The sequence below is a fragment of the Triticum aestivum genome, chromosome 2A (genome assembly GCF_018294505.1).
Source record: "Triticum aestivum cultivar Chinese Spring chromosome 2A, IWGSC CS RefSeq v2.1, whole genome shotgun sequence".
Lineage (NCBI taxonomy): Eukaryota > Viridiplantae > Streptophyta > Magnoliopsida > Poales > Poaceae > Triticum > Triticum aestivum.
In genome coordinates this window covers 507,327,590-507,345,184 of record NC_057797.1, presented here as the reverse complement: position 1 = coordinate 507,345,184, position 17,595 = coordinate 507,327,590, and the positions used below count along the sequence as shown (strand labels likewise).

The following is a 17,595-nucleotide window of genomic DNA, read 5'->3' as shown; positions in this document are numbered from 1 at the left end:
AATCTTGTTCGGCTTGCCGAGATGATGATCCGAAGTTGAGCTCGGCTCAACAAAGTGACGACGTGTCTAGCGCAGGTCGGCAGTCTTGGAGCAATATTGTCGGACTGGTTTGACACCAGCATGATGATGAAGATGACCTCAGGGGAGGCTTTAAAATTCTATGGGCACATGTTTAAAAATGACGCACAATACCTTAGAAGAGAATTCCTCTAAAAAGGTTGTCCAATATCACGTTCATAACGAAACATGAATTCGGGTCGGATCCGTATTCGCACAGGAAACAGATCCGAAAATTGGTCCAATCATCAGAAGGTTCCCGGAGTTGGAACCGTCAGATCGAGCTGAAATTTGGAGGGGTGGTAGATATGGGAATTCTGCAGTAGATGAACGGTTGGATCTTCCAAAGGACCTCTGAGTTGGGCTCTGGAGACCATGCCCTAAACCCGTCCAGATTCCCGTCCAGATTTGACAGGGCACCGGTATATCGTAGATTGAGGGAGATTCCTACATTGGAACTCGACGAAATTTTGCATGGTTGTTGTAGACGTAATTCCGCACTATTCCACCGAAGCAATCGTCAAACTGACGCTCGAGGAGGCGGTGGCGGCTGATACGAGTTCGCTGTACAGAAAAACAGCACGGTCGCCCGAGGACAATGTTGACGTTGAGCCCCTGGGCTCCCTGGATGATTCCTTCATGATCTTGATAGAGATTGGAGTTGATGTTGATGAAGGCCCTCATCCGAACATGACGATCGGAGGTAGGGCACAGTCCTTGGTCCAGCCAAGGTGACTGGCCGAGCCGGTGACGAAGAAGCCGGCGTCGCAGTTGACCTGTGAGCAAGCCATTGATCCTTTTGTCGATCACACAGCGGAACTCTCAATGAAAGCACCAATGTCGGTGTCAATACCGGCAGATCTCGGGTAGGGGGTCCCGAACTGTGTGTCTAAGATCGATGGTAACAGGAGGCAGGGGACACGGTGTTTACCCAGGTTCGGGCCCTCTTGATGGAGGTAATACCCTACGTCATGCTTGATTGTTCTTGATGATATGAGTATTACAAGAGTTGATCTACCACGAGATCGTGCAGGCTAAACCCTAGAAGCTAGCCTATGGTATGATTGTTGTATCTGATTTATCGACTAGCCTGGCCTTGGTTTATATAATGCACCAGAGGCCTGGGATAACAAGAGTCCTAGCCGAATACGCCGGTGGGTAGGAGTCCTTGTCTTGATCACAAAGTCTTGCGGAATCTTCCATGTATGTGGCAGCTGTCCAAACTGGCCCATGAGTACACGGCCATGGGAGTCCTCGGCCCAATCTAACAGATCGGGAGACGACGTGGTGAGTACCCCCTAGTCTAGGACACCGTCAGTGCCCCTAGGGGGGCACAACCCACCAGGGCGCGTCTGGGCCCCCAGACGCGCCTAGGTGGGTTGTGCCCACCTCGGTGGCCTCCCGAACCGCCTCTTTGCTCTATAAATACCCCAATATTCTAGAAACCCTAGGGGAGTTGACGAAAATCAATTCCAGCCGCCGCAAGTTCCAGAAACACTAGATCCAATCTAGACACCATCATGGAGGGGTTTATCATCCTCATTGGCGCCTCTCTGATGATGCATGAGTAATTCTTTATAGACCTACGGGTCCGTAGTTAGTAGCTAGATGGCTTCCTCTCTCTCGTTTGATTCTAAATACAATGGTCTCTTGGAGATCCATATGATGTAATTCTTTTTGTGGTGTGTTTGTTGGGATCCGATGAACTTTGAGTTTATGATCAGATCTATCTCTTTTTATCCATGAAAGTTATTTGAGTCTTCTTTGATCTCTTATATGCATGATTTCTTATAACCTCGTATTTATTCTCTGATATTTGGGTTTTGTTTGGCCAACTTGATATATTTATCTTGCAATGGGAAGACGTGCATTGTGATGAGTCCGCTCTTACGGTGCTTGATCCCAGTGACAGAAGGGGAACCGACATGTATTTATCGTTGCTATTAAGGATAACAAGATGGGGTATATTTCTACATAAATAGATCTTGTCTACATCATGTCATCATTCTTATTGCATTACTCCGTTTCTCCATGAACTTAATACACTAGATGCATGCTGAATAGCGGTCGATGTGTGGAGTAATAGTAGTAGATGCAGGCATGAGTCGGTCTACTAATCTTGGACGTGATGCCTATATAATGATCATTGCCTAGATATCGTCATGATTATTTGAGGTTCTATCAATTGCCCAACAGTAATTTGTTTACCCACTGTTTACTATTTTTCTCGAGAGAAGCCACTAGTGAAACCTACGACCCCCGGGTCTCTTATTTATCATATTTGCCTTTGCGATCTATTTTTATTTGCTTTTATTTTCAGATCTATGAAACCAAAAATACAAAAATACCTTGATGCAATTTTTACTTATTTATTTTATCTCGCGTTCCCGCGCGATCTTTCTGTTGGGATCTACGGTAGAGTGCGTCGACTGTAAATTAAAATTTCCTACGCACAGAACAACCAAGAATATGCGAGGGAGATGGATCATAGATCGTTACCACTAGACACATAGTGCCGTGCAGCGGAAGAAGAGTTGGGGCAGCACGTCCGCGTGGATCGTTTCCTCCTTGTGCGATCTCCCTCGAACTGCCGGTCGTCGGATCCCGCGTACAGGTTCGCCAGAGCGTCGCAAGTGCACCGCCTCTAACGGTATCCGCGCGTGCAGGAGGAACACCATGCGGCAGACTGCTAGGTCCGATCACACAGTTGACAGCGAGTGGAGGTGTCTATTCGCAACACATGCAAACCCTAGTGGAAGCGCCGAAGGGATCAACCCCATGAGTGTGCCGCACCCCCACTTTATATAGGCATACGTCGGGGGCTCAACACTTGGGCCTTGCACGGATCCTAAAGCACAAAGTCTGTTCGGCCTAGATCCGAACCCGAGTAGGATCACTTCTGACTCGTGGAGTCAGACCGGGTCTCACAGGTTCCTTCCCTTCAACGCGTGGCCCCTTAGGTTCTCGTTCACTTGGTCGCGGGTCAAATCACATCCGACTCGGCTAGTCGGTAGCGGCCTCTAGCAAAGTATGTCGACTCCAAGTGTCCGATGAAGCTGGTTAGCCGAACCCGTACATCACACTTTTGTTCCCTTTGCCACACGATATATGTTGTCGGGCTCAAGGCCAGTCTGTCATCCTTGTGCTAGCCCGACCTCTTTCTCGTTCCAGTGATGCCAACCACAAACCGGATTATCTCATAATCCAAATCGCATGGCCATGCTTATCTTGGTAGGATCACATGAGGGGACCAGAGTATATCTCTCCTGATCGGAGGGGCAAATCCCATCTTGCTCGACCATGTCTCACAGCATGGGTCTGGATAAGCCCGAAACCTACCTTTGTAACTACCCAGTCACGGAGTAGCATTTGGTTGGCCCAAAGCAAGTCTGTCACCATCCCGAGTACATGCGCCAGCTTAGGTCTTAGGACATATAACGTATGTTGTACTAGAGAGTCACAGATGACATATCAATGTGTCTCATGGTTGGGTCTGTCCGACTCGGACCTTATCTTAATTCGAATCCGACTATGTCGAATCCGACCAGATCCTTCTGAGTCCATATTATCCGGTTAGCATCCAATGCTCCATGGCTAGTGAGACCAAGCCATCGACCGTGTCATATGCTAGTCTAGTCGGCTGCACGTCCACACATCCCTTTCGACTAGGGACACAAAGAAGTCACGTACTTGTTGATACACATCATTGATAATGTCCGAGGACTATCTTTATTCATAAACACATACGAAATATCATCATACATGATTTCCTCTAGGGCATATCTCCAACACTATTTCTCAAATTATTACGACTCTCTCACGTCCGTTTGCCAATCTCTGTCGCCGTTACCCGAAAGGGATTAACAACCCCTTTAATACGTCGGGTTGCGAGTATTTGTTATTTGTGTGCAGGTGCCGTTCACGTAGTGTTGTGTCGTTCTCCTACTGGTTCGATAACCTTGGTATCATCACCGAGGGAAATACCTACCATTGTTGTGCTACATCATCCCTTCCTCTTTGGGGAAATACCGACGTAGTTCTAGCAGACATCAGTACTACAATTGCTTGAATTAGTTGGGACTTAATCTTCTGAATAAGGTAGCGATTGATGGAGTTCTCCAGTCACTACCACCAAGCTATAAGGGCTTTGTATTGAACTATAATATGCAAGGGATGGAGAAAATGATCCCTGAGCTCTTCGTGATGCTTAAAGCCGCGGAGGTAGAAATCAAGAAAGAGCATCAAGTGTTGATGGTGAATAAGACCACTAGTTTCAAGAAAAAGGGTAAGAGAAAGAAAGGGAGCGTCAAGAAGAATGGCAAGTCAGTTGCCGCTCCCGTGAAGAAACCTAAGGCTGGACTCAAACCCGAGACTGAGTGTTTCTATTGCAAGGGGAATGGCCACTGGAAGCGGAACCGCCCCAAGTACTTGGCAGATAAGAAGGCTGGCAACATCAATAAAGGTATATTTGATATACATGTTATTGATGTGTACCTTACTAGTGCCCGTAGTAGCGCCTCGGTATTTGATACTGGTTCGGTTGCTAATATTTGTACCTAGAAATAGGAGCTACAAAATAAATGGAGACTAGCTAAGGATGAGGTGACAATGCACGTCGGAAGTGGTTCCAAGGTTGATGTGATCAATGTCGGCACACTCCCTCTACATTTACCTTCGAGATTAGTTATGAAGCTAAATAATTGTTATTTGGTGCCCGCGTTGAGCATGAACATTATATCTAGATCTTGTTTATTGCTAAACGGTTATTCATTTAAATCAGAGAATAATGGTTGCTCTATTTATATGGATAATATCTTTTATGGTCATGCACCCATGGTGAATGGTTTATTCTTGTTGAATCTCGATCATAGTGATACACATATTCATAATATTGATGCCAAAAGATGCAAAGTTAATGACAATAGTTTCACATGTTTGTGGCACTGCCGCTTAGGTCATATTGGTTTAAAACACATGAAGTAACTCCATGCTGATGGACTTTTGGAATCACTTGATTATGAATCATTTGATACATGTGAACGTTGCCTTATGGGCAAGATGACTAAAATCCCGTTTTCTGGAACAATGGAGAAGGCAAATGACTCATTGGAAATAATACATACCGACGTATGCGTTCTGATGAGTGTTGAAGCATGAGGTGGATATCGTTATTTTCTTACCTTCACGGATGATTTGAGTAGATACGGTATATTTACTTAATGAAACACAAGTATGAAACATTTGAAAAGTTTAAGGAATTTCAGAGTGAAGTGGAGAATCACCGTAACAAGAAAATAAAGTTTCTATGATCTGATCGTGGAGGTGAATATTTTAGTTACGAGTTTGGCGCTCACTTAACACAATGTGGAATTGTTTCACAACTCACGCCACCCGGAACACCACAGCGTAATTATGTGTCGAATGTAATCACACTTTATTGGATATGGTGCGTTCTATGATGTCTATTATTGATTTGCCACTATCATTTTGGGGTTATGCATTAGAGGCAGCCGCATTCACTTTAAATAGGGAACCATCTAAATCTGTTGAGATGACACCATATGAATTGTGGTTCAGCAAGAAACCCAAGTTATCGTTTCTTAAAGTTTGGGGATCTGACGCTTATGTCAAGAGGCTTTAGCCTGATAAGCTCGAACCCAAAGAGGAGAAGTGTGTCTTCATAGGATACCCTAAAGAGACCATTGGGTATACCTTCTATCATAGATCTGAGGGCAAGATCTTTGTTGCCAAGAATGGGTCCTTTCTAGAGAAGGAGTTTCTCTTGAAAGAAGTGAGTGGGAGGAAAGTAGAACTTGATGAAGTAATCATACCTTCTCTCAAACTGGAAAGTAGCACATAACAAAAGATAGTTCTAGTGATGCCTACACCAACCGAAGAGGAAGCTAATCATGGTGATCATGAAACTTCGGATCAAGTTACAACTGAACTTCATAGGTCGACCAAGACACATTTTGCACCGGAATGGTACAGTAATCCCATCCTAGAAGTCATGTTGTTAGACAACGGCGAACCTACGAACTATGAAGAATCAATGATGAGCACGAATTCCGACAAATGGCTTGAGGCCATGAAATCTGAGATAGGATCCATGTGTGAGAACAAAGTATGGACTTTGGTGGACTTGCTCGATGACCGGCAAGCCATTGATAATAAATGGATCTTTAAGAAGAAGACAGACGTTGATGGTAATGTCACCGTCTATAAAGCTCAACTTGTCACAAAAGGTTTTCGAAAAATTCAAGGAGTTGACTATGATGAGACTTTCTCACCCGTAGTGATGCTTAAGTTTGTTAGAATTATGTTAGCAATTGCTGCATTTTATGATTATGAAATCTAGCAGATGGACGTGAAAATTGTGTTCCTTAACGGGTTTCCTAAGGAAGAGTTGTATATGATGCAACCAGAAGGTTTTGTCAATCCTAAGGATGTTAAGAAGGTATGCAAGCTCCAGGGATCCATCTATGGACTGGTGCAAGCCTCTCGGAGTTAGAATATACACTTTGATGAGGTGATGAAAGCTTTTGGTTTTATACAAACTTACGGAGAAGCTTGTATTTACAAGAAAGTGAGTGGAAGCTCTGTAGCATTTCTAATATTGTATGTGGATGACATATTGTTGATTGGAAATGATATAGAACTTCTAGAAAGCATAAAAGGTTATTTGAACAAGAGTTTTTCAATGAAAAGCCTAGGTGAAGCTGCTTACATATTGGGCATTAAGATCTATAGAGATAGATCAAGACATTTGATAGGACTTACACAAGGCACATACCTTGACAAGATTTTGAAGAAGTTCAAAATGGACCAGTCTAAGAAGGGTTTCTTAACTATGTTGCAAGATGTGAAGTTGAGTAAGACTCAAATCCCGACCACGGCAGAAGAAAGAGAAAGGATGAAAGTCATCCCCTATGCCTCAGCCATAGGATCTATAATCTATGCCATGTTGTGTACCAGACCTGATGTGTGCCTTTCCATAAGCCTGGTAGGGAGGTACCAAAGTGATCCAAGAGTAGATCACTGGACGGCGGTCAAGAATATCCTTAGGTACCTAAAGAGGACTAAGGAAAAGTTTCTTGGTTATGGAGGTGATAAAGAGTTCGTCGTAAAGGGTTACGTCGATGCAAGCTTTGACACCGATCCGGATGAATCTGAGTCGCAAGCCGGATACGTATAGTGGAGCAGTCATTTGGAATAATAGCTCCAAGTGGAGCATGGTAGAAGCATCTATAGTATGACATAGAGATATGCAAAGTACACAGTGATCTAAATATTGCAGACCCGTTGACTAAAACCTCTCTCATAAGCAAAACATGATCAAACCCCAGATCTCATTGTGTGTTAATCACATAGCGATGTGAAATAGATTGTTAACTCTAGTGCAAGTGGGAGACTGTTGGAAAATGCCCTAGAGGCAATAATAAATTGGTTATTATCCTATTTCCCATTCATGATAAATGTTTGTTATTCATGCTAGAATTGTATTGACCGGAAATTTAAATGCATGTGGATAGATAAACAACATTGTGTCCCTAGTGAGCCTCTACTTGACTAGCTCGTTGATCAAAGATGGTTAATATTTCCTAACCATAGACATGAGTTTTCATTTGATAACGGGATCACATCATTAGGAGAATGGTGTGATGGAGAAGACCCAACAATAAACTTAGCATCAGATCGTTTAGTTACTGGCTATAGCTTTCTTCATGTCAAGTATCAGTTCCTTAGACCATAGAGCATGTCACTCCCGGATAACGAAGGAATACTTTGTGTGCTATCAAACGTCACTTCGTAACTGGGTGATCATAAAGGTGCTCTACAGGTATCTCCGAAGGTGTCTGTTGAGTTGCATGCATCGAGAATGGGATTTGTCACTCCCTATGACGGAATGATATCCATGGGCCCTCTCGGTAATACAACATCGTAAAGAGCTTGCAAGCAATGTGGTTAATGAGTTAGTCATGAGATCTTATATTAAGGAACAAGTAAAGAGACTTGCCGGTAATGATATTGAACTAGGTATGGAGATACAGATGATCGAATCTCGGGCAAGTAACATATCACTGGACAAAGGGAATTGCATACGGGATTAACCGAATCCTCGACATCGTGGTTCAACCGATAAAAGTTCTTCATGGAATATGTAGGAACCAATATGGACATCCAGGTCTCGTCATTGGTTATTGACCGGACAGGTGTCTCAGTCATGTCTACATGATTCTCGAACCCGTAGGGTCCGCAAGCTTAACGTTCGGTGACGCTAGAGTAGTATTGGGATATGTACATTGGTGAAGGAAAAGGGGAAGAGTCCTAAGGGGGAAGGCACCCCCTAGGTGCCTTGGGGAGGACACCTCCCTAGGCCCATGCCCCCTCCTTGGAGGAGGGGCTAGGGCTGCGCCCCAACCCTCCCCCTTGCCTCCTATATATAGTGGGGGAGAGGGAGGGGTTGGACACACCAATTCCCACGCCCCGGCTGTAGCCGTACGTTTGCCATAACTCCGTTTTCTCCTCAGATCGATTCCAGCAGCGTTTTGTGAAGCCCTGCCGGCACTGCACCACCACCATCCCCACCATGTCGTCGTGTTGGTTGAGATCCCACCTAGTTATCCTCTCTTGCTTGTTGGATCAAGAAGGAGGAGACGTCACCGAGTCGCACGTGTGTTGAACGTGGAGGTGCCGTCCGTTCGGTGCTAGATCGGATTGGATCGCGATCAGGTCGCAAAGAGTACGACTACATCAACCGCGTTGTATACGCTTTTGCTTTCGGTCTACAAGGGTTTGTAGACACACTCCATCTCGTTGCTATGCATCTCGTAGATTAGATCTTAGGTGTTTGTAGAATCTTTTTTTGATTTTCATGCTTAGTTCTCCATCAAGAATTTGAACACACACAAAATTGTGTCTTTTATAATGTGCAAGAATAAGCACATAATAGTGTAATATTTACGAATAAGAATTTTCCTAGGAAAGAATGAATTAGTGGCATTGGTATTACCCTTAAAAATATAAGAAATTAAATCAAATAATGACAGAACTTACATATTTTTTATAATATGCAAGAATAAGCATATAACGGTGAAAGTTTCACAAAAATGAAGATTTCTAAAAAGGTATGAGCTAGTGGCATTGGTATTACGCTTAAATAAAAAAAGAAAATTTACTAAAAACTAAAAAAATCAAAATCATAAATTTTTATAAGGAACAATGAATTAATGTTGTTGGTATTACCTCTAAAAAAGAGATAACGAAGTATTACAAGGAAGAATGAATTAGTGGCATTACTATTACCCTCGATGAAGAAAGAAAATAAAAATGGAAAACTCGCACACAACCTTGCATTACAATTGCACCTTTGTAATACAAAAATGATAAGCATATAATAGTGCAATCTTTGCATTCTGGTACAATTTATACACATATTGTATAGTACTTATGTGTATACATTTTCTTAGAAACAATGAAGTAGTGACACCGGTATTAACCTTCAATAAGAAATAAAATGTAAAAATCCTGAAACAATTAATGAGAAAATTTGCACACAATTTACACAGAAATTGCACACTTTTATAATATGCAAGTATAAACATATAATTGTGGCATTTTTGAAAAATAAGTTTTCTAAGAGGAATGAATTAGTGGCAATGTTAATACCCTCAAAGAAGAAATAAATTGAATTAAAACTAAAACAAAATCAATATAATGAAGTTTTACAAAGGAAAAAAATTAGTGGCATTAATATTACCTTAAAGAAGGAATAAAACTAAACAATTTAAAATAATAAAAGTTTTCTACTGAATAATGAATTAGACATATTGCTATTACCTTAAAGAAGAAAGAAGTATAGAAAATAAACTAATAGGGACAAAACTTGCACATAATTTACATAGAAAATTGTGTTTTTCCATAATATGCAAGAATAAGCATATAATAGTAAAAAAATACAAAAAATGTTGTCTAAGAAGGATTTTTTTAGTGGCATTGATATTACCCTTAAAAAGAAAATAACTATAAGAAATTAAATCAAATATTGACAACATTTGCACACAATTTACATAGAAATTACACCTTTTTATATCAAAATCAAATATAATGAAGTTTTATAAGGTAGAATGAATTAGTGGCATTGGTAGTACCCTTAAAGAAGAAATAAAATGAAAAATAAATCAAAACAAAATCCAACTAGCGAGGTTTTATAAGGACAAATGAATTTGTGTCACTGATTACCTTTTCAGAAGAAAGAAACTAAAAATAAGAACAACAAAAACTTATGCACAACCTTGCACTAAAATTGCACCTTTTGAAATACGAAAAGAATGAACGTATAATAGTTTAAACTTCACACTCTAGTATAATTTACACACGTATTGTAGCTTACGTGGGTACATTTTCTAAGAAAATTGTATTAGTACATTGGTATTACACTTCAAAAATAAAGAAAATATAAAAGAATTAAACCAACCAGTGACAAAATTTGCACACAGTTTACTCAAAAATTGCGCATTTTTATAATATACAGGTATGAACATATAATAGTGGATTTTTCACCAAAAAAATGTAAAAAATAATAAATTAGTGGCACTGCTATTACCTTGAAAAAAAGAACTAAAAAAAACAAAAATGAATGAATTTTTATAATGAAGAGTGAATTAGTAGCATTGATACTACACTTCAAAAAGAAAGAAAATGAAATAATAACTAAAGCAAAATCAGAATAAATGAAATTTGAATTCAAAAGAGGGCTGACATCATCTTGGGTCTCTTTGCCCAAGCCTAAAATAGTTTGTTCCTCCCTGCACAAGTTGGACATCTAGTATAGGGATTAATATATGCAAAGCTTAGACAATGCCAGCTACAAAAGAGTTTACTGACTAAATCAAAAGTACAGAAATTACTAAGCTATGAAAATCTCATAGGAATGATAAAAACAAAGCAGAAAGTAACCTACATAAACCTTATGGTTTTCCCATGAAAATCAAAGTGGGAAGTGATAAAACAAAGCAAAGAAAGATAAAAATGGACAGAAACTGCCGGTGTGGGATGGAATAACAGATGACAACAGGGCCACAAGTAACGGGCTACAAGCCCATTAACATCTCCTGCCCCACAAAACCGAGTAAGTCAAACAATGCAAGCCCAAATTCAAAAAAGGTGTGTCTAGTGCACATCTAGATGTGCTTTAGTTATTGCACATCTAAGTGAGTGAATCAAATATAAAGAAAAAAAGAAAAAAAAATATCTACACGAATCTTGACGTAAGATCAATGACATAAAATTTAGATGTGCGATATTTATGACACATCTAGATGTGCTTTAGCAAAACTGTTCAAAAAAAATAGGACAGAACACACAACAGAAATGTAAAACCGAAAGGAATCTTGGAGCAGCAATCAACGGCAACAAAAATTGAGTGACCGAAACTTGAAATTCAGGCGACCTCATTTAGCTAAAGTGATTTTATATTTATGAACGGAGGAAGTTGAGTGCATGTGTGAGCAACTGAGCACTGCAGCATCGCGACGCGGCACCGAGCAACTGAGTCTCCTCGAGTCAAGCTAGCTAGGCGCCCAATCGCCTCATGAGGTCATTGAATTCTCCAACGAGATTTGCCACCTCGCATTTACTCGGGTCCTCTCTCCGGCCACGCACTAGGCCTCTTCTCTCCCTATAATATCTGCTACAAACTCAAATCTACTACTCATAGCCACGCACTACGCCTCTCCATCTCGTACAGCACTTCATTTATCGCGCCCATGTCCATGCAACGACAACAGCAACAACCGGCGCGTGCCACTGCCAACCTTCTCGGCGCAATGCCTGGGGACTCCATGATGAGCCTAGCCTTCACGGCCGCCGTGGCCACCGCGGCCATAGTGGTGGCCGTCGCTGTGGCGAGGTACAACCGGAAGTACCGGGGGCTGAGGCTCCCACCCGGCCCGCCCGGGTGGCCCATCGTCGGGAACCTCTTCCAGGTCGCCTTCTCCGGGAAGCTCTTCATCCACTACATCCGCGACCTGCGGCGTGAGTACGGACCCATCCTGACGCTGCGGATGGGCGTGCGCACGCTCGTCGTCATCAGCAGCGCCGAGCTCGTGCACGAGGCGCTCGTCGAGAAGGGCGCCGAGTTCGCCAGCCGCCCCGCCGAGAACACCACGCGCAACATCTTCTCCTCCAACAAGTTCACCGTCAACTCCGCGGTGTACGGCCCCGAGTGGCGGTCGTTGCGTCGGAACATGGTGTCCGGGATGCTGAGCACGTCGCGTCTCCGGGAGTTCCGCCCGGCGAGGCTTCGAGCCATGGACCGCTTCGTGGCACGCATGCGCGCCGACGCCGCTGCGTCCGCCGACGGGGCCTCCGTGTGGGTGCTCCGCAACGCGCGCTTCGCGGTGTTCTGCATCCTGCTCGATATGACCTTCGGCCTGCTCGACCTGGACGAGGAGCACATCGTGCACATCGACGCCGTCCTGAAGCGCGTGCTGCTCGCCGTCGGCGTGCGCATGGATGACTACCTCCCGTTCCTCCGCCCCTTCTTCTGGCGGAAGCAGCGCCGGGCGCTCGCCGTTCGCCGCGAGCAGGTCGACACGCTCCTCCCGCTCATCAACCGCCGCCGCGCCATCCTCCGCGACATGCAGAGCTCGCCGCCAGATCCCAACGTCGCCGCGCCCTTCTCGTACCTCGACTCGCTGCTGGACCTCCACATCGAGGGCCGCCAAGGCGCAGACGAGGAGCTGGTCACACTCTGCGCGGAGCTGATCAACGGTGGCACCGACACCACGGCCACCGCCATTGAGTGGGCCATGGCGCGCATCGTGGACAACCCGTCCATCCAGGTCCGGCTCCACGAGGAGATCATGCAGCAAGTCGGCCACGCCCGGGCAATCGACGACAAGGACATCGAGAGCATGCCCTACCTCCAGGCCTTCGTCAAGGAGCTCCTCCGGAAGCACCCGCCCACCTACTTTTCGCTCACCCACGCCGCCGTCAAGCCTGGGAGCAAGCTCGCCGGCTACGACGTGCCCACGGACGCGAACCTGGACATCTTCCTCCCGACCATCTCGGAGGACCCCAAGCTGTGGGACCGGCCGACGGAGTTCGACCCGGATAGGTTCCTAACCGGCGGCGAGACCGCGGACATGACAGGGTCCGCGGGCATCCGGATGATACCGTTCGGGGCGGGGCGGCGGATCTGCCCGGGCTTGGCCATGGGGACGACGCACATCGCGCTCATGGTGGCGCGGATGCTGCAGGAGTTCGAGTGGCGCGCGCACCCGTCGCAGCCGGCGGTCGACTTCAAGGATAAGGTGGAGTTCACGGTGGTGATGAACCAGCCTCTGCTGGCCACCGTCAAGCCCCGGAAGATGTCGCTCTGATGCATGTGCATGCATGTGGATCGGGGTGCCCGGCAGTCGTACGTCCAATGCATGCATCGCAACCACCCCGGCCGTTAGATCAGCACGTAACCCACCCATGTGCCACCACCGTACCTACTGTTACCGATTCCAGCATTATGAGAAAGTATCCTAGTGTGCTATACATAGCTTCTCTAGTCGTTTATCTATGTCCACGGTATACACACCTGTATTATGTGTGCGAAGTAGCACAGTCACATATGCATCAAGCGAGTTTGTATCATTTTGAATTGAAGAACTTATTCCTATATGTGCAAGGATTGCTCCTACTAAGATTTGTTCTTCCTAATATATATACTGATTCGTCAAGCTCCATAGAAAAAAAAGGCAAGATCGTTTACAAGCATAGATGAAATAAACGCCTTCTTCCCTAAGAAAAGTTTATGGTTCCTCTGCCTCCCGTCGACGGTGAAGAAAAGTCTAGGGTTCCTTTGTCTCCCGTCGACTCCACCGTCGTTCCGCCTGTTCTCCAACGGCCCTAGGACCATGGCGCCACGGTGGATCCTAACCCTTGCCGGTGGGAGGGTTCTGTTTTTGGATGTCCCTTCGAGTATTATTAGGGTTTGTGTTTTGCTCTGGAAGACGAGATGGCGGCGGCTCTGTGAAGTTGGGAATAATTTTCTTTCCGCCTAACCCTCGCCTTGGTGTTATGTCTAGCATCGTCGGTGGGTGTGTGGGGTGTGTCTTCGACGGATCTGTCCTTGGTGAATTTGCCCGATTTTGGTCGTAGTTTGTCTACCTTCATGTGTCTTCAGGTTGGATCATTTCAATCTATGCTACTCTTTATCGGTGGCGGTTGATGTAGTGTTGCGCTGGTCCTATGAGGCCTTAGCACGATGACTTCCCCACTGTATACTACAACAAGTTTTGCCTGACGCCAGCGAGGGAGGGCGATGAAAGCGACACGTCTTTGGCTCGCTTTAGTACTTGTAGTCGTCGCTAGGTGGTCTACGGATCTAAATATAATTTTTATTATTTCTGACGTTAAGTGTACTGTCTGATTGAAGATGATCGAAAGTTTTCTCGTAAAGAAGAAAGACTGAATCGTCGGCTTGCAGTTCCCGCCCACTTGCACTGCACCGTGTTCTGCGATTCGACCGCCAAAGCAAACAGAAAAGTACATCCATTATCTTAAGAAAAAGAAGGGAAAGTCTGGAGGTATGGCAGTGAAGCTTGATATGGCTAAGGCGTATGATAGGGTGGAATGGGCATACTTGCGTGCGATGATGGAGAAATTTGGGTTTGCTGCTGAGTGGATTGACCGGGTAATGGTATGCGTTCAGACTGTGTCCTTTTCAATTCGAGTTAATGGGAAATTCTTAGAATCTTTCAGACCTACCAAAGCCATCAGGCAGGCTGATCCCATCTCACCGTTTCTATTTCTCATATGTGCGGAAGATGAGCAATTTGTTGAAATTCCGTGGCCCGGACCAGCTATCCCGTGGTGTTAGAGTTGGAATACATGCTCCATGGGTGTCACACTTGTTGTTTGCAGATGATTGTCTGGTCTTTACATGGGCCTCTTTTGAGGTAGCTACCAAATTGCATAACACGTTGGAGGTCTATCGACGAGCTTCAGGCCAAATGGTGAACCGGGCGAAGTCTGCCGTATTATTCAGTGCCAATTGTTCCGCCGAGATGAAAGCGGTGGTCCTGAGCAAACTGAGATTGAGACGGAAGCTCTAGTTGAGAAGTATTTGGGGCTGCCAACGGCCATGCTCATCCGATGTTCAATTTGAACACATTGCCACTAGTATCCGCAAACTAGTAAATGGGTACGTTCCCAAACTTTCAAGCACCGCGACAAGGGAAATTTTGATCAAAGCGGCTTGTCAGGCAATTCCCACATATTCCATGAGTTGTTTCAGGTTGTCCAAAAAACTATGTAAGAAGTTGATTGATATAGTTGTTCGATTCTTCTGGGGTGGAAATGAAAACCGAAGGAAGCTACATTGGAAAAAAAAATGGAGAGATGTAGCTATACCAAAAGGAGATGGAGGCATGGGCTTTAGGGATTTTGAAATGTTCAATCAGGTTATGCTTGCAAAACAGGGCTGGAGGTTGATTACCATACCGGAATCGTTGTGTGCTAGAGTTCTTAAGGGTAAGTATTTTCATGATCATGACTTTATGTTAGCCAAGAACAAGAGAGGGTCATCACATATTTGGAGGGAAATACTCCATGGTAGAGAGGCACTAAAACTAAGATTGGTGAAGAGGGTTGGAGATGGCTCTTCTATTCGTCCTTGGGATGATCCATGGATTCCATCTAATTATGGTTTCAAACCTATTGTGAAGCTCTCAGGTGCAGCCGTGAACAGAGTACAAGAACTGACAAATGAAGACAGTGGGGAATGGGATGTCAATGTGATAAAATTACATTTTGTTGAACCTGATATGAGTGCAATCTACAAGATCACCCTCAGTCGCTTCACTGGGGACTCATGGGCGTGGCACTTTGAAAAGAATGGGAATTTCACAGTACGGTCAGCATACAGAGAGCTAGTAGCTAAATGTCATCAAAGAATCCAGCCGAGTTCCAACAGTAGTCAAGCAAAAGCATGGAAGAAAATGTGGCGACTTGAAGTTCCTCCGAAGGTTAAGAATTTCTGGTGGCGTATTTGTCATGATTTCATTCCCTGTCGTGCAGTGCTGAAGCATAGACATATGGAGAAAATTGATTTCTGTGAAAGTTGTGGGCAGCCTGAAACTTCGATGCATGCAATTTTTTATTACACTTGGGCTCGGAGGTTCTGGGACGAGATGAAAAGTCTAACTGTCATTAAAATTCCCAAACTTCATCCCCACTCATGGACACTTGATCTTGTTGATGGAACTAAGGTTTCTCACGCAGATGCTTGCATTATTTGTTGTGGTGCGTGGGCAATATGGACTAAGCGAAACGCAAGAAAACATGCGGAGACTGGACGTACCATAGCGCAATCTGTCAAATGGGTTACTGATACAATGATGCATTTGGTTGTGGCAGGAAAAGAAACCATAGTTAAGGCGTCGAAGGTGAAAGCTAAATGGTCACCACCTGAAAATGGAGTGATCAAGGTGAATGTTGATGCCTCCTTTGATGAGAATATGAATCAAGGATCTTCCGGGCTGGTGATCCATGATAGTTTTGGCAATCTCCTACATGCACAGGCCTCTGGTATGAGTTTGCAGCAAGCTCGATGGCAATGGAAGTGGAGGCGATTCGAGATGGGGTGCGAATGGCCCTGGAAAGAGGCTTCCATAGAGTTGTCGTTGAGAGTAACGCTCAAGCAATCATAAAGCTGTGGAAGCAAAAGATTTTGATCATGCTGAGATTGCTGGTGTCCTTCATGAGATTAAAGAGCTGAGTGCACACTTAGAGTTTTAGGCTAATATTCGCACGAAGAGACGCTAATGAGGCGGCTCACTTATGTGCGATGCAGGCGACAGGTGTTAGGGGGAGATGCTTATGGCTTAATTGCATTCAAGTATTCCTAACGAACACGTTGTATCGTGATTGTATACCTGATTAGTTAGCAATAAAGCTCTTTTACTCATAAAAAAATAGAAAAGTCTACACGCAAAACAAAAAAAAAGCAAACAGTTTTGTCAGCATGCTCGGCGACTGTTCGTCGCCGTGACCCACGGCGGCACAGCCCGATCTCAGGCCCAGTACTACTTGCGTAGATTATTCCGTTCTCTTCATCACAATGGCGACAGCAGCGGAGGCCGCGGGTTGGCTGCATCGGGAAAGACCCGCTTGCCGCCAACAATTACTCGCCGCCTTTCTTGGGCCAACCGGCGCTCCATCCGCGGCCGCGTCAGAACAGAGTGCCCCTGCCTTGCCCGCAGTACGGCCGGCCTGGGCCAGCGGAAATTGAAAAACCGCTGCTTTGCCCAGCTAAGGTAGCCGCCAGATGATGTTGGCGCATTGCTGTCTGCAAGTCTTATGGTGAGAGCTCAAGAATTTACTTAGGAGTAGCGCTTCTAGAAGCTGGAGGCCCCGGCCGGTCGGGAGCGGTCTTTTAATCCGGCGATGGCCGGCGTACCTGTGCTGGTGTGCGCCATAACTGTTGAATAGTGTCCGGGTGAGAGTACATGTTTGGTAGCTAGCTAGTAGATCGATTGCGCG

At 44.9% G+C, this 17,595-nt stretch overlaps 1 protein-coding gene across 1 annotated transcript; it reads left to right on the top strand.

Annotated features, from left to right (window-relative positions):
• The first annotated feature begins 11,752 nt into the window (after nt 1–11,752).
• Nucleotides 11,753–13,731, top strand: LOC123189136 (cytochrome P450 77A4). The gene has a single exon (XM_044601475.1). It carries the CDS (start codon nt 11,826–11,828, stop codon nt 13,440–13,442), a length of 1,617 nt encoding a protein of 538 aa, XP_044457410.1. The 5' UTR covers nt 11,753–11,825; the 3' UTR covers nt 13,443–13,731.
• The last annotated feature ends 3,864 nt before the right edge of the window (nt 13,732–17,595 follow it).

Bases quoted from the DNA above. Each gene is read 5' to 3' on its own strand.
- LOC123189136 (XM_044601475.1), top strand. From the start codon at position 11,826: ATGTCCATGCAACGACAACAGCAACAACCGGCGCGTGCCACTGCCAAC.